The 20,718-nt window shown below is 39.1% G+C and overlaps 1 protein-coding gene across 6 annotated transcripts in view; it reads left to right on the top strand.

The window, feature by feature from the left end:
- LOC103467517 (glutamate receptor-interacting protein 2-like) overlaps positions 1-20,718 on the top strand; it is a 42,279-nt gene that overhangs the window by 18,108 nt on the left and 3,453 nt on the right. For 4 of the 6 annotated variants that reach the window (XM_008413964.2, XM_008413962.2, XM_008413966.2 and 1 more), the window contains exons 8-23: positions 3,292-3,439; positions 3,533-3,702; positions 6,431-6,559; positions 6,767-6,928; positions 8,066-8,252; positions 11,686-11,831; positions 11,925-12,005; positions 12,326-12,389; positions 12,719-12,864; positions 14,131-14,275; positions 14,521-14,660; positions 15,054-15,236; positions 15,662-15,821; positions 17,478-17,592; positions 17,883-18,104; positions 19,973-20,119. In XM_008413964.2, coding sequence (XP_008412186.1) covers positions 3,292-3,439; positions 3,533-3,702; positions 6,431-6,559; positions 6,767-6,928; positions 8,066-8,252; positions 11,686-11,831; positions 11,925-12,005; positions 12,326-12,389; positions 12,719-12,864; positions 14,131-14,275; positions 14,521-14,660; positions 15,054-15,236; positions 15,662-15,821; positions 17,478-17,592; positions 17,883-18,104; positions 19,973-20,119 — 2,345 coding nt within the window. Of the gene's footprint in view, positions 1-3,291; positions 3,440-3,532; positions 3,703-6,430; positions 6,560-6,766; positions 6,929-8,065; positions 8,253-11,685; positions 11,832-11,924; positions 12,006-12,325; positions 12,390-12,718; positions 12,865-14,130; positions 14,276-14,520; positions 14,661-15,053; positions 15,237-15,661; positions 15,822-17,065; positions 17,331-17,477; positions 17,593-17,882; positions 18,105-19,972; positions 20,120-20,718 lie in introns of those variants that run through there. The other 2 variants (XM_008413963.2, XM_008413967.2) reach the window with 2 other exon arrangements.

Raw genomic sequence — 20,718 nt, 5'->3', positions numbered from 1 at the left:
ATTTCCATTGGCATGATTTATCACTTCTCTTTTTATTTCTCTTTCTTTCTACAAAAAACTGTATGATAAAAGCTTTCAGGTTGGTGCTTTGGTCTCAGCTAAACCTTTTTTTGAAGGACATTTTTATTTACAAAGACTTCAAAATTCATTTTTTTTGTCATTTGTTTATTTATTTTGGATATTTGAAATGGCTTCCAGTTGCAATGTTAAATGTTCATTATAATTTAAAGTTTACTGATCTTGTGTTCTTGCATTATAATTTTGCCATTAACATTTATTACTTTAAAATGGTCTAAAAACAACAATAATATTGTTTATCAAAAATCAAAATTTGTTATTGTGACAGGTCTACACACATATGATATATAGTGTAGTTAGTTTATTGCCATGGATGGCATAGTTACTTTGAAAGAGTAATTTGATCACTCAATGAAAAATTCATCCATCATCTAGAAAATGTGCATCTCTTTTCCCTCCATCGTTTACGTTTGTGTCGCTGGTGTTACATATGTAACTTATCTCCCCAAGGAAAAAGAAGAAAGCAACAATATGTGTTTTCTAAAAATAATCACAAATGCTTAACTTGGATACGTAATTTTAATCTGATTATTGGATTGTAAATACTAACACGTTAGATTACTCGTTACAAGGGGTCAGATTAGAGTAACACGTTGATGACACCATTGTTTGACATTTTTGCTCAAGCTATTTACGTATCTTTCAAGTTTTCGATATGTTTCCCCCCCAATGATAAACTTGTTCCTACACCCTTGGTTCCATCATTTTCTTGCTCTCATTTAGCCCTTTATCGTTACACTACCTCAGCCATTTTCTTAGAACTCCAAAAATGCTGAACCACATATGAGCTGAACAAGTTAATGTTGTTTTTATTTGACCATAGCGTAACCTTAGAATAGTCAGGAGACTTTTTTTTTTCTCGTCCTCTGTTTCAGTTATATCCTCATATTTGAAGGGTTTGTCTTGGACATGGTCTGCAGATGATGATGTTATGCAATGTTTAGTTTCTGATCTGTCGCAGAAACTTTGATTTCCTCTGACATGTCCAATGCTGAGTCTGTAGCCCTTTTCTGTCAGGTTTCCACAGCGACTTTATCCATATAAATACTCAGACAGCATCCAGTCTCTACTGTTGTTTTAGAAGGTCAGCCCCAGCAGTTCAGATTGGAGCTACCCTGATTTATAGCACACTGCTTTCTATTCCTGTGTTTTTAACTGATTTAGGCGAATTGTTACTCCTTCTTTTTAACAATTATTTTATTTGTTCAGTATATTCTGGTTTGGACACATGGAGAGAGGGATCTTAAAATAATTTGTTTTTGATTTTCCAGAGTTTGTGTTTTCTCTCATGCTCTCTGCTCTTCAGGTCAACCCACTGTTTGGTTTATAGGATTTAACTCTGGGGATTGAGATGGAGGAAAGTTGGCAACCTGTTTTTGATTCTGCTGCAAGATTCACAATGACACATTTAAGTTTTGTGGTACAGAACAACAACTAAAACTTAGTTAAAATACCCCAGGTGGTTCATTATTCAATGCATTTGGAAAGGAACCAGGCCCACAGAATTACAGATCCACCACCCTACTTAATATGGGATAATTATATGCTTTTCCATATAATTGTCCTTTACTTTATAGCTGACACACCTGGACTGTTTGTTCCTGAGAAGATATATCTCAGTTTCATCTGTCCAAATCACACGGTTCCAGGTAAAGCCCCAGGTGTGTTTAACAAACTCCTGATGTTTACTTTTCTGGTGATAGGACATCACAAATGTAACCCCCACTTCCCCCCAAACAACTGGTTGTCACTTTCTGCTGCAGTTCTCTAAGTTTGGTGATATATTAATATATTTTTAGTGTGAGAATTTGCTGCTGAAAAAATAAAGAAACGTTTCCTATAAAGGTTTTTACTTACTAGTTCCAGCTACTCTGGACGACGCCGTATGCTTCAAATACAATTTTTATAAGGTTTATTATCATTTTGCAACGTGATAAGATATCTTCTGCAAGCTGTTTGTGTCTGTATGTGTTTGTAAGGAAGCGTACACAAAAATGGCTGTTTCCATTAAACTTGTGGGAGGAACTAATTATTTCTAAAGCACTGAGTTCTGTTTGAAAAACAGAAATTATACGGAGAGTTTATGGCATGCGCTTTAATGTACTACATAATTTTACCTGGAATGTGCCTTTGTAACACCTTAAACTTGTTTCTTTATTTCTGCGTGTTCTGGTAAAATTAATACTGTGAAAGTGAGTAAAAACATGTTTAAATCAGTATAACAGCGAAGAGTGACCCCACTTTAATCGGTTCTGTTAAGCAGCAGAATATGCCACCACATACTAGAGCTCACAACATGACTAAAGGCCTAATTATAACCTCCATTTGGTCATGGTGACTAATTCTCAAGATCACGCTCTTTGCTCTGGTCTGTGCAAACTAGGACAGGTCACTAAGGATAGTTGGCACATATATTCTCCCTTTGCACAAAATTTAGGATTCAGACCTTCTGCTGGCAGATTAATTAAAGCGTGAAATCATTCCCAGCAATCATCATTCCTTTTTGTACTGAGTACAACAGTGATTTACTTGCAAAAGATTACTACTTATTATAAAGAAAATGTGACATGCCTTTGATTTGTAAGCAGTAGAATAGAAAAAACTGTGTCAAAACAGCAGAAGAGAAATTTTGTTGAAAAGTATTTCCTCATATATATGACCCCTCAGCAACACCAGGGTAAAGAAGCAGTCCAGTGTTTTGTAGCTTGGATGAAAATTGAAAATCTCCACCTGAATCTGAGCTTCGACAAACTTTCACAACCTGCTTTCCAACAAGCTGGAGAATGCTTCTTCATGAAGGTTAAATGTGGGATCCCACATTCTCTGGTTCACTTTATTACAGTCTTTGTAATAAATAAATAAAAAATACAGTAACACATCTTAAATTCATCCTGTGAAAATAATGTTTTTTTCATTTACTGACAAAGCTGCTAAAATGTAGTACATTTTGACCCCTAGCTCCCTAGAAGTCACTAAATATTATTCAGATAACTTATGTTTAGGCGTGGATTGTTAGGGGCCTTAATAACTCGTAACTGTAATCCACACAAGCTCTGAACTGTGATAAAAACACAAGCATTGTTTTTTATCACAGTTCAGATTGTAAACCATTTTCCTTTTTTGCTGAATCTAAATCAACTTTTATTTTCTTTGTGCTTATTTAGATTCAGTAGATCTGTGTAATGTTCTGCATGCTTGTGTTGTCTGTTCCAGAGGCAGTGCAGCAGGCCTCGGGCCCTCTGCTGGTGGAAATAGTGAAAGGTCCTTCTGCCAGCCTGGGGATCAGCCTCACAACCACAACGTACAGAAGCAAGCAAGTCATTGTTATCGACAAGATAAAGCCAGCAAGTGTGGCGGAAAGGTGAAGCAAATCTTCTGCATGTTCCTTCTATGCAAAGTGTCTCTTGACAAAGCAGACATCCAAATGGAGTCCGAGTCTTTGTCTCACTCTCAGATGTGGAGCGCTTCATGTGGGAGACATCCTGCTGTCCATAGACGGGACAAACACTGAGCACTGCTCCCTGATGGAGGCAACACAGCTGCTGGCCAGCACCTCGGAGAATCTCAAACTTGAGATTCTTCCAGCCAGTCAGAGTAGACTTCCCATCAGGCCACAAGACACAGGTATGCCCTGCGGGTCACAGAAACCCAAATTTATCGTTCGTTTGTTTTTGTTTTTTAAGAAAAAATGAAGAAAAAAAATAAAAGAAAAAAGATAAGATGTAAGCAAGAGCCTGCAGCTTCTAGTTATTTACCTCTATTTTTTTTACTGGTGGTATTAATAAATTTATCTGGAGTGTAAAATGTCAAAACATTCTGAAAAGAGTATGGCTACCCCGAGGTGAAACTCACTTAAGCAAATTCATGGCTGTATTCCAGCTACTTTTACAACTTTTCCTTTTTACTGTGGCCAGGTTTTTAGGAACATCTTTTTTTTTTCATTCTTGTAGAAAAGCAATATTTTAAAATTGGAAAGAAATTAAATAACCAAACAAGTTTCATACTTTCAAGAGTTTTATGTCTTCTGGCTCTAAAGTATAAAGATTTAAGAAAGACAAAAGGCGGTTTTGTAAAATCTGTCCTATTTTTAAGCGATTTATGATTTTCTTTGGTTTTGTCATGTTGTCATGTGCAAGTTTTCCCCCCAAATCCACGTCACCATGCATACAGTGACCACTCTGTTCTTTGCAGCGTAACATGCAGCATTAAAGGGTTTAGCTGTCTTTTTTTCAGGCTTTCTGAATCATCTTGACTGCGTGTTTTTTCTTTGGTATGCTCATGGCCCTTTGCTTTGCTTGCACACTTGCATGCTTATTATCAAACAACACACAGATAAGCTTTCTCTGTCAGAGATCATGTTGCTGCAGTTTTATATTTGAATCAGCAGCCACAAAAACTGCTGATGTGATGGATCACACTAGGGGAGAAAGCTAAAAGAAGGAAATAAAACCGTTGAACTCGTTCCCAGATTTTACTTCTTTCAATGTTTCAGCGTAAACATTAAAACTGAAATTTAATAATTTGCTGTTTTGAATATGATCAAATTTGTTTAAAAAAACTGTGATAGATTTTTAGGAGAATAACTTTTTTTATTTATTTATTTATTTATTTTTAAATTCATCTTACAAGATTACTTTTCCTTCACATTTCAGTTCTCCAGAACCGCTGTAAAAATTGGTATTTTGAGATCATCAAGTCTCAATAAAAACTATTAGACATTTTTTATATGCAAACCACATGTTTGGAAGACATCCCATTAGAAAACCCTTTTCTCTACTGTCACAAACGTAAACATGAATTTCCCCACTGTAGTTCTATCCTCACAGATAAGGAAAAGTACTTCATTCTCACTTCTAGGCATGGTGGAGGGTGTGTGATGCTTTGGGCTTCTGTGTCAAATGACAGGTTAAATTTTTCTATGATAAGTTTTTAAAAAAAATCTTTTACACATTTTTACTAGAGGAGCCAATAAATGAGAGAAACAAGCCATTCATTACTGCACGCAGATTAAAAAGATCTAACATCACTTGGAGCATGTGAGATGATAATATCAGCTTGAGCTTGTTTAGGTGGATGTTACGCTGTAGATATAACATCAGATAAAGGATTCACGTGGTTCTGTTGACAACCAGTATGGTAACAATGTAGGCATGTTTTCTGATATTCGCTTTCAGTAACTACTCATCGTTTAGCAAGTGTGCTTTTGGGATGAAACAATTTTCACAGCTCCTCTTCTCTTGGAGGAGGCATGATTATAAAATGCAATTTGTTTAATCTTCTCAGACGATTTAATGAGGCTGACTGAAAGATTAGAAGACATATCTTTCCACCCACTAAGACTGAAAGCAAAATATCTTGAAAAGAGTGCCCTAGGTGAGCTTAATTTAAGATGGCAGAGTCGGGGCTTTTCAGGCTGATTTGAGCTACGTAGATCTTGGTTTCTTGAAAAGGCCCAGAGGTTCTGCTGCATGTAGTCTGAATACGTATGATTGGATTTAGCCAGGGTCCTCGAGTATTGCATGCATGCCAGGCGCCAGTCAGCAATCTCTCGATAAGATACTTCATCCATGCAAGCAAGCTGTCGGAGATTAGACTTTTCCAAACGAGGCGGCAAGGATGAATGTCAAATTTGTAACTGAATGACTGATAACAGCTGCCTGAATCTGGAAGGAGGGGGTAATTATTGGGGTGAGTGTCAGACAGTTGGTCAGCTCTTTTTTCCTTTGATCGCTTCATGAATGCAGCCTGCCAAAAATGCTCAGGTTTTCCACTTGTAAGATGAAACCATTTAACATGAACCAGACTCTAGAAATGTGAATTTAATCTGCACAGGGGGAATAAACACTGACACAAAGCACTTTTAGCACCGCCAATCAGACGCAGAGACATAAACTCTGCAGTAATACCAATCAGGCCTTCAGCTGTACTCAATCAAGGACGAGTTGCAATCCTCCAAGCAGTCAGTCAGCAGGACTTTCTGACTGTGTTCAGCATGCTTACTCCCTTTGTCAGAATGAAATGATCAAAAATGATCTTCAGTTTGAAATCGGCTCTGTGGAGCCTGGCCAGCAGAAGTAAGAATTGTTTAAAAATATTTCTGTGATTTGCCAAAAAAAAAAAAAAACTGTCTGAATGATCTGCAAATACATTAAGGTCCAGGATTCAATCAAAAGTGTCGGGTAAAACGCATTAAATATCAATTACTGGTTGCTGGCGTATCCTCCGGGCGGAGATTTAAATTTAGACATGAAAAGCAAATCGTGGTGGTTTCCAGTGGATTTGGATTTTTTTTTTTTAATTAGTCATCTTATTTTAATGATGCATGTGCTTCTTTTTGTTCTTGTTGCTGCAGTTAAAGTACAGAAAAGCAACCATCATCACTGGGACCAAAGCAGCAACTACTGCCATCCCCCACACGCCAGCCACAGCAAGACATGGAGCAGCCCGAGCCACCCACACAACCAGCAGGACCACTGCAAATGTAAGTTATCACTTGTGACAGCTCTGCTGCTGGCAGGGCCTCTTTCTTGGCTCTTTAACAGCCCAGTTATTAAAACATTTCTCCATGACTACCCAAATAATGGTCACAACCTTTTTACTTTTTCACTCCATTCTACTGCTGTAGTGATTATTTTTTTCTGTATTATTTTCTTTTTACTGCTGTATCAGCCCTTGTCTTTTGTTTCAGCAGCTGTGAGCGCCGGCTTCTCCCCTTCATCCACAGCCACCTCCGGCTTCAGCAGCCAAGGTAGCAACACTCTGCCCTGCCCCGTTGCCCCTGTTGCTCCCACCAGCCCCCGCAGCGCCACTGGGAGGAGAAGGAACAGGAAGAAGGACCACAAGAGTTCATGTAAGATAAATTATCTCCTTTGGTGCTACAATAAGAGACTGAGACTGCTAATTGTTTCAAAGCAAACTTAAAACTTGCGTTTTTGTGCTTTCAACTTGATGAAATGTAGTGATTTGAAAAAACATGCCCCATCGGCAGCAGTAATGGCCGATAAGTGTTTTTCTATCACTGTGAAGAGATTTCGGCCCAGTCTTTTTCAGAGAAATGTTTCATCCACATCGAAAATAAACTAAGTTCCTTCAAAACTTTATTTTTCCAGCACATTATTTTTTCTTAAGCCATCCATAGGTGAACTTCAATTTTGGATCATCATCCTGCAAAACAAATAAAATGCAGCTGAAGTTAAAATCAAAAACTGATGGCCAAATATTCTCCTTTAGGATTTTCTGGTCAAGTTCAGAATTCTTGATTCCATCAATTATGGAAAGCTGTTCTGGCTCTGAAGTTGCAAAGCAGTGTTATGCAGACAGCAGCAAACTGTCTGCATAACCTTCTGTTTCTGAAATTCTGTGTTAGTTTTGTGTCTGTGTTCAAACCCTTCAAAAAGTCCCACTTTTGTGGAGCAGAATGTTTTTCCAAAAGTCTTAGAGATCTTCTGGCAAATAATTAGAAAACGGCTCTTTGTGATCTGTTTGGGTCAATAATGGATGTTTTTTGAAGCACTTTGTGTCCTGTGTATGAAACATTCTCAACGCACAAGGATCGACTAACATATTTAAATCCAGGCCTGCATTTACAACACACACACACTCTCCTGTCAGTTTAGTAGACCATCTGCTAAAAGTGACGTAGTTTCATTTAATAGATCCTGCATGGAGTGAAATTCTAGTCAGCTGTCGGGTCTTATTAGTATATTTTGCAGTTCAGAGCCTTGAAGTGCTTACACCGAGGTGTAAAAATGGATTTATCTGAGTAACCTGAGCCTCGACTCGAATAGACTCAACTGATTGTTGACGTAAGCGTGACTGTGACTCATTCACTTCCTATTCCCATGCCACTGAGCCAGTGGGTGGTTGTCTGTTCTCCTCACCCTCTCAAACCATCTCCAAAGGTCCCTTCCTTTGCTCCATCTCTCTGCCGCATTTCCAGTGGTATCTCTACGTGACGTGTCCTCTCTCTGTCTCCCCTCTTCCTCAGTGTCCCTGTCCTCCAGCTCTGTTGGTCCTGGGGGGCAGATTTTCCACGTGGAAACGAGTGAAGTCCTCCTGAGGGGGGACCCACTAACTGGGTTTGGGATCCAGCTGCAGGGCGGCGTGTTTGCCACAGAAACGCTGTCTGCACCCCCGGTCATCCGCTTTATAGAGCCCGACAGCCCCGCAGAGAGGTAACCCAGTCAGACACCTAAACGGAAATCAGGCAGCAAACACGGTCACCTTTATCTGAAGGGCCTCAGTTTCTAATGGGGGAAGAAATTCACTCACTGTGTAACCGACAGTCGTTCAGCTGCGGGCGTTTAATTAGGACGTCGGCTGTCATGTATCTAGAGTGATCTGTCATTTTAAGTGCAACAAATTGAATCCCTGCCTTAGATTGTACATTAGTGGATGATCATTACTGGTGGAATGCAGCTAAAAGGAAATCTCTCTAACTGGAGTGATGGAGTTGTCCCAAACAAAAGTATGTTTATAAATGTAAAATATTTTAAATAATTCAGTGACTACTGCCAACAAAATGTAAAGTTTTGACGTACGGTTCCCTGTGGAAGTATTCATTCAACTTGTTCACGTTTTGTCAGTTTTAAACCACAACCTTGCATGCATTTTACAGACATTTTATTTATTAAACCAACACCAAGCTTTTGCAGTGGAGAGGTCAAAATTGATCACTGGTCTTCAATGTACTTGACAAATCTATGAAGTTTTTTTTCCCAGCACTTCCAAAAAAAGTGAAAAGGTATGATTACTTATGAAAGGCACTGCATGCAAATAATTTTGTCTCAGCCTTGCATATCACCGTTCAAGATGCCCAGCTCTGATTTGGCTTGCCTGGAGTAAAACACTTAAGCTCATGGAAAGTGGTGGGAATGTTGTTGTTGATGATAAATGCAGCTCAAGGGAAATTTGAGTTAATCACAGCCAGCTGAGGTCATTGACATATTGAGCAATAATACTGCAATTGGAAATGTTTTTTCTGACGCAAAATAACATTGTAATGCGAAACATTAGGTTAATAAATGTGTCATTCTTATTCTGCTGTTCCTTTTGTCAGAGGTTTTATATGCAGTGATGTGAGAAAACGGGTAGAACAAGAAAGGTGTAATTGGGAAATAGAATCAGATTCTATCAACAAAAAAAAGCATGTCTCTTATCCTAACTAAAATGTGACTTAAATGACATGCATTTCTTTTTATGTTTTTGTAAAGTTACTAGAAGCAAAAAGACATTTTAGTTTCTTGTTTCATTGTGTTTTCTCAAGGCTTTTGTGGCATTTGTAAGCACTAAGTGTCTCCTGCTGTTAGACCGAAGCCCAGAGCAAGCTTTAAGTTTTCCAAATCAAGCAGAGAAGTATTGTATGTGACTGAACAAACACACTGTCTTCATGCCTGTATGTCACAGCCTGCCTCGGGTGTTTCAGAGCTGCTCTGAGGACTTCTGCATTTAAAGATGTTTAAAGGAAAACGTGGCTGTATCAAATGCATATTCATATTGACCTCCAGGGAAGAAAAAAATCAAGCTTGTCTGAGTATTGAATAATTTAGTAATCTCATTACCTTTGCTTGGATTTGAAATTCCAATGTTTATGCTTTTGTCTTTTCTTGTAGGGAGTATTGGTCAGTTTGTGTAAACACAAACTGAACACATTTAACGGTATGAGCTGGAAAAACTATAGTTAAAGATAATATTTTTGTTCTGCGATTAGTGGTGGCCATTGAAGAAGTTTAATTTTCTGCCTCAACATTTTTGGCTTTAGTCAAATGTTTTGGATCACTCATCGACCCAATAGTGACTCGTGTTCACTTTTCTAATAAAGGCCAACATATTTTTAAACAGTTTTTAAGAGATTATTAGTCAATTCATTATTGTCTGTGTTAAATTGAAAAGAAACCCCCCCAAAAAACATGAAGTATAGAAATGCTTGTTGCATTTATTTTAAACTGATGATTTAGGGTACCAATAATTGCATCATCAGCAATTTAAATTTTTCTTTTTTTATATGTGTGATCCCAGAAATCTAATACATTTCAAATGTCCTGATCACCAAAGGGGAAGAGGGGTCACAGAATAAATCTGAAAGGACAACAGATGGCTGAAGGCATGGAAACATCTGCTACGTTTCATTTTTCCAGCTATGCTGCCAGCAGCTTCGCACTGTGAACACTGTTGGTCAGTGGTCATTTGTTAATATCAGGAAGTGTGGTCATGCAGGTTGACTCCCCTTGTCTTTACCGGGTTCTGTTTAAGGTTGGAGAAATGGTTCACTGAATAAATCAGTGATACATTAAACACAAAAAGGGGTTCTGATGCCTCGTCTTCATCGTCCTCCTGGTCGAAGGCAGAATGAGGCGTATTAAATCAGAAAGTGGCGCACGGTGCTGTGTAGTTAGCACACATCTTAAATGAGGCCAGTTTATAGAGTCTGTCCTACAAGACTAATGATGTGTGTGTGTCAGCAGCGCGGGGCCATGTCCCCCAGGTCCTGTAACATGATTAGTCCAGAAGCAGTTTGACATGAGTGACTAAAGTACAGCAGCCCTCTGTGATTTTAGTGCCTCAGCCTCCAGTGCAAGGTCAACGAGCTTCGGTTTTCAGTGAATTAATTTCAGTTGACAGCATTTAACGTTTCCCACACAGTTTGGGGTCTCTGTAATGGTGTCATCCTGTTTCTGCTCCCCACCTCCTCCAGACATCAGCGCTTCCTTGGTGAGATCCATTTGAAGCTGATGTAAAGATACCAGAAAGGTGTTCACGCCTGCTCTGTGGGACTCCATTTGACTTCATACTTTCTGCTTTTAGTAACTGCTCTGATGTGCAGGGCTGGAGCTGCAAGACCTAGTCTGCAATAAATTGATCTTCACCACAGTTTTGTATCTGCTGCTAAAATTCTTATCTTGTTGCTTTGATCGTGACGTTTATGTTGGTAGAGGTGAAGAAGAGGAAGGTTGGACTCTTTACTAGCTCTAAGCGAAGTAAATGAAACCCTAGCAGTTTTTAAAAATTCAATTCGTTTTGATTAACAAACTGATCGTGAAAACTCAGAATAGTGAGTCTTTTTTTGTCAACAGCAGAACACCAGAGGAACAGGCGGTCATGTAGTTCCTGTTGCTGCCACAAGAGGAAGACAAAATCTATGTAGAGGACACGTATAACTAACATGTTTAATTTGACTAATGTCTCAGAACATACTAAATGACATTAAATGGTGTGGACCTCAAGTCACCATGATGTACAATTTATGCATTTCATCTTTTTATGAATTGAAAATTATCTCTGCCTATTTACAAATATACCCGTTTTTGATATTTATAACTGCACTTTTTACATACTGCTATTAAATAATTTTCCATCCTCCTCTGTTTATTTTTAGTTTATTTCCTCATTCATCCTCATTTCTCAAAATTTACTATGTATTTTGTAGTGTATTTTATTTTAACATTTTTGTGTTTCATCTATTTTTATTGAAGTTTCTCTTTTTATTTTCATTTAATTATGCTCTTTGATTTCTACATAGGCTTTTTTCCTGCTTTGTCTTTAACATATTTTTTTCTTCTATAACATTCATTTGATGTAATAAATACATATGTTTTTTTTGGTACATAGGTGTGGACTGTTGCAAGTTGGAGACAGAGTGTTGTCCATCAATGGGATCCCGACTGAAGATGGCACTCTGGAAGAAGCTCATCAGCTGCTCAGAGACTCTGCTCTGGCAAACAAAGTTACAGTGGAGGTTGAATTTGATGTTGCAGGTATAACCTACTGAAAAATGTTCACGATAAAACATAAAATCTTGTTAAACTTCACCTTTCTGTTTTTTTTGTTTTTGTTTGAATCCAAATTAGAGTCTGTTGTTCCAAGCAGTGGCACTTTCCACGTCAAACTACCAAAGCGGAGAGGAGTGGAGCTGGGCATCACCATCAGCGGTAGGTCTGAGGGACTGTCTGCAGGGGGCAGTGTTGCTCAAACACACTACATCACTTTCAAGTTGTGGAGTCTGAATTCCCTGATCCATAAAACTGAGATTTGTGAAAACATGGAGGCACATAGCTCATTACCTCTGAATAATGCTGGTCTGTACCAGTGTCCTTCATTAGGACACTGTTACAGACCAGTGTCCCAACAACAAAAAACAAAAGAGAAAGCCAAGTTGCCACAGAACGAAATGCAAAATTATTGATTTTTCAGAATCTTGTCTGTTTTGTGCTGCTACATGAAATAAAAAATTTTTCCCCATTTTTACCAGCAAGTAAGAAACCTGGCAAGCCCCTCATCATCTCTGACATCAGGAAAGGAAGCATAGCACACAGGTGGGTTCCATCATGCATATATTATATTTACATTTCCCCACAGTTGGATGCTGCGGGTCACATCAGAGACAACGTTGATCAAGGTTTACACTGACTCGCTCATGGACCAGATAAGATATGTCTGCTGTGTAACAGAGGCCTAATAGGATTGAGCCATCATAACTAGATCAGCAGGGCAGCTACATTTCAGGCAGGGTCGGGGTCGATTAGGTTTAGGGTGAGGTTACGGTCACCCCACAGATCCCACTGAGGCTAAGAGGATTCTGCTGATGCTGCCTCTGGTCCAGGTTAATGGTTGTGATCATCTTGCTCTTGGTTGTGTCTGCTAGAACAGGCACTCTGGAGCCTGGGGACCGGTTGCTGGCCATCGACTCTGTTCGCCTGGAGAACTGCACCATGGAGGACGCCATGCACATCCTGCAGCAGGCCGAAGACATGGTCAAACTGCGGATCCAGAAGGACGAGGACAACATTGGTACAAGGATCGCCCTCATAAAATATTAATGCTCAAAGTAAACAAAAAGAGCATTCCTCCAGTTCATGATACAAGATCTATGGCTGTGCAAAATGTCTTGACTTCATATTTCTACACAGTATAAAGCAACTTGCTGCCTTTAAAAAGCCCTATTTGGACAAAATGTTGGTGCAAAGGGCTGAACAGTTAAACAGGATCAAGAATAATGTAGCAATAGTTTAAAACCGATAATTTAGTTGATTCTACATACCAACGCAACGTAGTGTATAATTGTGAAGTGTATGAATAATCTGCATTTGTATTCAGCTCCCCTGTAACATTGTGATGCCTATACCTCATTGCAACAAACTTCAGAAATAACTTGATTAGAAAATATTTCACCCATGTGAAATTAAATCTTTAGTATAACACAATTGTTTTATGAAGGACTTTGTCACAGAGCCCAAGGAACAGAAGCAGATGGGTCAGGGATAAAGTCAGAAAATCATTGGCTTTTACAGTACCCTATTTAAACACAGAGCACTGTCTAAACCAACCCCCAAAAATAAAATGGAGGCTGCTACAACTGTAAATTTACAAAGACATGGCCATCATCAGGAGAAGCAGCTGACAGGACCATGGTAGTTTTGGAGGAGATGCACTGCTCAGTTGGGAAGAATCTCTCAATCAGACAACTGTCAGTTTTGTCATCCACAAATCAGACTTTGATGGAAGAAAATTGTTGTTGAAAAGAAGACTCATTTTCTGGCCTTCATGCAAAACCCCATGTTCAAAAACCAAAACTCATCATCCTGAAAACATCATCCCCTTGTTGACGTGAGGTGATGACGGCATCATGCTGAGGCTGCCTCCTTCAGCAGATGAAAGATGTTCAAGGCTTATGTGAAAATGTTGGCAGAGGTGGATTGATTTCACAATAAACGTTTAGCCTTGTATCTTTCTCCTACCCCCCCAAAAAATCAGTTCTGATCTTTGTGCTGCTCTCGCATAAAATCCCAACTAAAGACCCAATGTGGCTAAATGTGAAACTGCTCAAGGGGAATGAACACTTAAGCAAAGTACCGTATAATCAAGGTGTCAAGCTTTTGCTCCCACCTTTGGTCTTGGCACACTTTAAAGTATTTGGTGTAAAGGATTATAGTCAGGCTATTAAGGTTTACAAGCCTTGTTTGATAAGGATCTGTGCGTCTGTGTTTTATTACACATTTACAAGGAATTTATTACACATTTTATGCACCTGAGGGTATTGTGTGCTCTTTGCTGTAGATGAGCTGGAGATGTCAGGCTCCATAATCTACACGGTTGAGCTGAAGAGGTTTAACGGACCCCTGGGCATCACGATATCTGGCACAGAGGAACCTTTTGACCCTATCGTCATTTCTGGCCTTACCAAGAAAGGTCTGGCAGAAAGGTGAGCAAAGAGCAGGTGTAGGAACATGTGAAGCTTGTTTGCTGTTGCTGATGTTTTTTGTTTTGTTCTTTTTGATAACAAATGAGATGCTTGAACAATAGCTGGCTGGTTTCTTTCAACAACAAGAAGCCTCTTTGTTTCTGTGTCCGATCGCTGGCAGTCTGTCAGGATTCTCCAACCGGCTCTGTTGTCGCTGTCTGGTATAATCTCGTAACTCTTTCCCCTCTGCCTTCCTGTTCGTGCAGAACCGGGGCCATCCACATAGGAGACAGAGTTCTGGCTATCAACGGGGTCAGCCTTAAAGGGAAGCCTCTGAGCGAGGCCATCCATCTGCTGCAGATGGCCGGGGAGTCCGTCACCCTCAAAATCAAAAAACAAGCTGACCGTATATATCTCATTTTTTGAATTATTTGCTTTTCAGATGGAAACTGTTAAATTTTCAAATGACTAAAATGAAAAGTAATTTAAAAGGATTTAAAACAAAAAATAACTTGATTTGTGGGAAATTAAGATGTCTTGGAATATAAATCCCTTTGATTCTGTGTTTATGGAGGCCTATTTGGCATCTCATACGTTTCTGCTTGCGTGTCTCTATTTTTCAAAAATCTATTTCCAAAGTTAACTCTCAGGTTTTCAAAAATGACCCAACACGCCAAGATGTTGGCAAACAGACATGAATGGAAACAAAAGCAAACAAAACTGTTTAAAATTAATAATTTCAAAAGAATTATAAAGAAAATGATCTTACCCAAGTAATTGCGCTGCTTTTTACTCCCAGAGTCTGACTGTCGGCGGTCGGCGGACAGAGAAGGCGGCTTTCTGAGCGATCCAGAGGATGAACTAACAGACTCCCAAAAAACCAGCAAACTCTCAGAGGTCTACTCAGCCAATGTTCCCAGCATAGACTCGGCCATGAGCTCCTGGGACAGTGCGGCGTTTGATGCAGGCTACATTGGCCAAGGTGGGTGCTTGAGGACAGGACAGTGGAAAAATATTTACCCCAATATTAAATTCTTCTGCTTTTATTCTTCTAGGCCACACACACACACACATTTCAAGTCATCAAAGGAATTTAAATGTCAAAGATAATCTGAATAAACCCAAAAAGCAGCAGTTTTCAAAGAGAGCTTCAATCATTTATTATTGAATAATAAACTGTGATTATTTTTTTTAGTTTAGGCATTAATTTCATCAGTCACAACCAGGCCTGATCACCTCTAGACATGTAGAATTGACAAATTACTTAAACAGAACATGAAGCAGACTAAAAGATTTTGTTTGTTGGATATTGACATTTGTTTGATCTGAGACATTTATTTGCACAAAAGAGCAAAAATATAAAATCTGTAAGAAAAAGGGGGTGGGGGAAATCTAATTTTCTTTCAGGACTATATCTGCACAAAACATCTGATTTACTCCTAAATCCACTTGACTGGAGGCGCCCGAAGCACAGAAGTCACACCCCCTCCAGCTCTGGAGGTTTGGGACTGCAAGCAGGGCTGTACGATGGAGGATTCACTGAGGATGAGTGGGACAAGATACCTGGGTGAGTCCTGAGGGCCGAGGTTATGTTTCCAAGCAACTGAGAAGAAATGTCCTGTTCAACAACAATGTTCCAATTATTTTTATTCATTCATTTGCTCTCTATAAAAGCATTTCAGGTTTGTTCTTGTTGATGTTAAAACTTAATTGTAGCAGTGAAATGAGAAGGCTAAATATTGCTAAGCTTTCATAACTGTACTGCAAACTACGAATAAATATTTGTAAATCAAAAAATGCACTGAATGCTGTTCCACAGTTTGAAAAATGTGGACATTAGCAATGGGTTGTATGATATTTAAGCGACATCTGCAGTACCTGGAAGAAAGTTTATACCTTTAGGTTGTAGTTATCGCAATATAAGATGCACTGATATTGCTGTGTTGAATCGAATCAAATAAATATATTGCGTTTTACACTGGCAGTCTGTAGGAATCTTAAAGTTCCCTCATTGTCAACATCTGTGTTAACGTATCTTTAGGTGGTGATTTTTATGTTGTTGTTGTTTTTTTTATATACATATTTTCCTTTGTTTAAAAGATACAGTTCTGGCCACATCAGAAAAACCGGGAAATTTAATGCAAAGTTTTCAGTTCTTTCAGAAATAAACACACGCTATTTCATCTATTTGCAAAAATGCTCACTACTACAACCATTTAAAAACAATTTCAAATTTGTTTTTGTGCAACTGAACTCTTTATGCTTTCTCCCATATTTTAATAGTCTACACAGGTTCTGAATTAACTTTGGTTCGGTTGGTAGAGTCGTGGTGGTGAAGTTGTCTGAGTACTGCTTCCTCTTATTTACCTCCCTTCATTCAGGGAGGGCTTTTGATTCCAAGTTGTCTACTTATTTGCATACTAGTGCATCTTCTGGAGGTCACACAAGACTTGAGTGGCGAGTGAAATTTTCTCATGATTTCAAAGTAAAGGTTTGAAATCAGCCGAAGTAAACGGCCAGTTGCACAGATTATTTTTGACATGGGGTGAGGGTTTTTTTTTTTTAAATGGTGGTAATAGTGAAGACATGTGCTCTAAATCTTTACAATCAATTGAAATACACAAATTGAAATAATGACTTTAATTGGCTTGTAGCTTTGATTGTTTAACAGAGAACGGTAACTCTGATCAGAGCCGTATTCTTTGTCTAAACATGTTTTTTGTTGAGAGAGCTCTCTGCACCTGTTTTGTCATGTTGCGTGCATACACGTTGTGTGCTTTTCCAATCTGTCCTTTTTTTCTTCTTTCTCAGGTATTCTATCTCTGATCTGCTTTATTAACTGTTCGCAAGCTCTCTGGTGTCACAATCAGATGCCCTGTCATCCCTTATCCACACAAAATGCAAAAACATGTTCCTCTGAAAGCAACTAAAAGACTTAAGGATACATCTGCCTCATGTCTCCTCAAGCTTGACCCTTTTGAACTTGTTGCGTTTCTTTCCTGCTTTTTTTTTTTTTTTCCAAATCTAATCGGACTCCTTTCAGTCCCTTCCTGAGCCAATTTACAGTAAAAAAAAATCAACCTTTTTGTTTTTCCTTTAATGTTTGGGGCTCTCCAGTGCAGCAGCCAAAAGAAACTGCATTTCCCATGCTGCTTTTCTATGCAGCAGTCCCCTCCAGACTGTGCAGGGCTGCTCTTATGTTATGGTTCCTGCACTGTCATAGATTCGTCAGCCCCCCTCGCTGCCATGGCACGTTGAACAAAGACGACAGCTTCTGGTCCCAGGCTCTCCAGGACCTCGAGACCTGTGGCCAGTCTGGGATTCTCAGGGAACTGGAAGTAGGTGGCCTCCATCTGCTTTGTCCTTCTGATTCCTCGGGCTTATCCCAGCTTTAATGAACATGCCTGATGAAGCATTATGATAACCATCAGTGAGTAATCTCTTATTAAATCTGACAAGACAAGCCGGGCACCTGCTGCCAGATTGACCAAGGAAAGGTTTTACACAACGCCTCAGCTGCTAATCTGCATACTAGGCTACATTAGGAAATGCATGCATGCTTCTTTTATTTGTTTTTTGGTTTACTACATTGTATTGAAATAATTCCTGCCCATGTCGACTCTTCCAGGCCTCTATGACAGGGAGCACACTCAGTCTGTACCTGGAGGAGACCAAGACCAGTGAAGACTCAGTGTTGCGCTCTGAGATTAGTCCAATAAAGACGGAAGGAATCCACGGCAGGTCTAAAAACAAAAGCCTGAACATGTCGACAGGAGCCAGAGATGGATCATCCAGGGCCAAAGGGGACCCCTCTGACATTCTGTCCCCTTCATCCCTGGCACTGCAGAAGGTGAATTGAGGATGTGTGCCTCATCCACAGTTAAAGAAAAAGGCTTAATGGATGTTTACTTCTACAAAAAGGCTTCATAAGATGTGATAATACTGGAAATGTATCGTATAGCGCACTAACCCAAGTACTTTTATCAGCTGAATTTAAAACTTTGTTGGTAACACTTTATTTGAAGGGGGGTGAATAAGGCTGACATGACATAACACCTGTCATGAACATGAATAAGCCTTCATGAATATTTATGACTGTCATAAAGCGTCATTCAGTAAATTGACACTTTTAATACAAAGTTGACATTATTCAAAATGTTATGACAACTTGACATTGACCAAAAAATCATTACTGATATAAATTTGTTATAAAATTAGGCAACTTTGTTATTAAAGGTAAAGTTTAACCAGTAATGATTTCTTGGTTAATGTCAAGTTGTCATAACAAAGACATTTTGAATAATGTCAACTATGTATTAAAAGTGTCATAATTTACCGAATGACGCTTTATGACAAGTTATAAATATTCATGAAGGCTTATTCATGTTCATGTCGGGTGTTATGTCATGTTTATGACAGTGTCATGTCAGTCTTATTCACCCCCCTTCAAATAAAGTGTTGCCACATTGTCTTTAACAGAGTAACTATTGCCAGTATTAGACAATACAATAAATATAATTTTTTAAAAATCAGTTTATATGAATATTTAACAAGTACCCTATAAATTAGATTTTCTGCATTATGAACCAGGTCAAGTTCTGAATCTAAACATACTATGACCCAAGTCCCTCATGCTTTGAGGCCTAATATAAATAACTCGTACAGCACAGATGCTGGCTACAGAACATCACACGTCTGCCTCGTTTTTACACATTTTTCCAAACAGAAAACGGGGGAAGGGGCATGCAAACATGTTTCTGAGACGCTGCGCTGTGCACATGTTTTTTTGAGCCCACTTGCTGATTTCCACACAACCAAATGTTTTCAGCGTAGCGCCGTCTTAGACCCACTTGTCTCCTTTACTTCTTTTACAGTAACTGAACTATGTGAATTGCTGCCCTGTCTCCTCCCAATGACAGGACAGCAGGATCATCAGAATCAACAAATTATAGAAGCAAAGCAAACAGACTGGTATTACAAGAGAAGAGTCGTGATTATTAAAACATGTTCCATGATTTGGTTTGAGACGTTGCTGGGAAGGAAAAACATGAAACGGGAAGCAACCGTACAAATAAATAATGATAATAAAGTAAAATGTGTTCGGATCAGAATGTCCCCATGATATGAAACAGTGCTCAACATCGCCATGCAAAATTCACAAGACGCACGACAGAAAATGTTGCACCGGGCAACGGCTCACACACACAATGTTCACATTGATTATATTTTTTTAAAATGACAAACTGCTTTTAATATGGTTAAAAAAAATACATTTGCAGCTTCACTTGAAACTGCACACGATGCACCAACAATTCTCTCTGACACACCTGTTGCTGCCTGACTTTGGTTATCTTTGGCTGGCAATAAAGAAACACATGACTGTCCTCCACTGAGTAATAATCTTATTTGGAGTTGATACAACTTTTCTCATGTCATGGAAAGTCATCGGAATGCCACCTTTGTAGCGGCTGTTTGATTGTGGATGAATCTGCCGTTCTTCCAAAACAAAACGCATAATTCGGAGGCATAAAGCCGTGGTTGCTCCAGCTGTTTAGTGTTTCCACATTGGCTAAAGAAAACAAAGTGTTATTGTCAGTACAGGGTTACCATTTAGCCCAGTGTCCAGTGACGGGCAGTACACGGTCAAATTTGTTAAATTTAAACATTCCATACGGCTTCATATGCACGTGTGCAACTGTAATCGTTTCTTGTTTGCAGGTCTCTCTAAGGAAGGATCCTGAGAGCCACGACTTTGGTTTCAGTGTATCAGATGGGCTCTTGGAAAAAGGAGTTTATGTCAACATGATTAGGCCGGACGGCCCAGCTGAACAAGCTGGTCTGAAATCTTATGACCGGATACTTCAGGTACTGTTTCTCTTTGAACAGGTTAAAACTAAATGGGGGGGGGAGAGGGAGCTGAAATAACTTGTTGCAGAGCTCATTAGAATAATCGGTATGCTCTGCCGACATACTTACTCAAATCATGTTGCTTTTAAAAGTAAACACTGCCCCATTAAACACAGAAGGGAAAAAAAGCACCAAAAATTGCTACAACCTGCGTGTTTGGTTGTGTAGGTGTGTGTGTGCACTTTAAACTATACTGAGAAACAGTTTCACTCTCTCAGCATTCTGTCATCTTCAGTAATATGCCTGTCGGCACATATTAACTCGGCACCATTTACTGTTTGTATCTCCATCCACGTCGTCAACAAGCCCGGTCCCACATAAAGCGGAGGTTCTCATCATTTGTGGTGTTTGCTTCTGCCACAAGCCGCTTTAGCGTTTTACATACATATTTTAAATGCATAATCAAATTGATAACTGAAAAACTCAAAGTTCTGATGTGAAACTCTGTTTTTTGCACTCTGAATATGTGCTACTAGTTTAAAAGGGTTTGAGAAGCACTGCGCTGAGCTTTAAATCCCAAAGAAACAACTAATGAGAAAAACTTCAGGTTTAACGGG

This window comes from Poecilia reticulata, linkage group LG7 (genome assembly GCF_000633615.1).
Source record: "Poecilia reticulata strain Guanapo linkage group LG7, Guppy_female_1.0+MT, whole genome shotgun sequence".
In the NCBI taxonomy this organism is placed as follows: domain Eukaryota; kingdom Metazoa; phylum Chordata; class Actinopteri; order Cyprinodontiformes; family Poeciliidae; genus Poecilia; species Poecilia reticulata.
The sequence above is the reverse complement of the archived record's forward strand: the minus strand, read 5'-3'. Positions and strand labels throughout refer to the sequence as shown.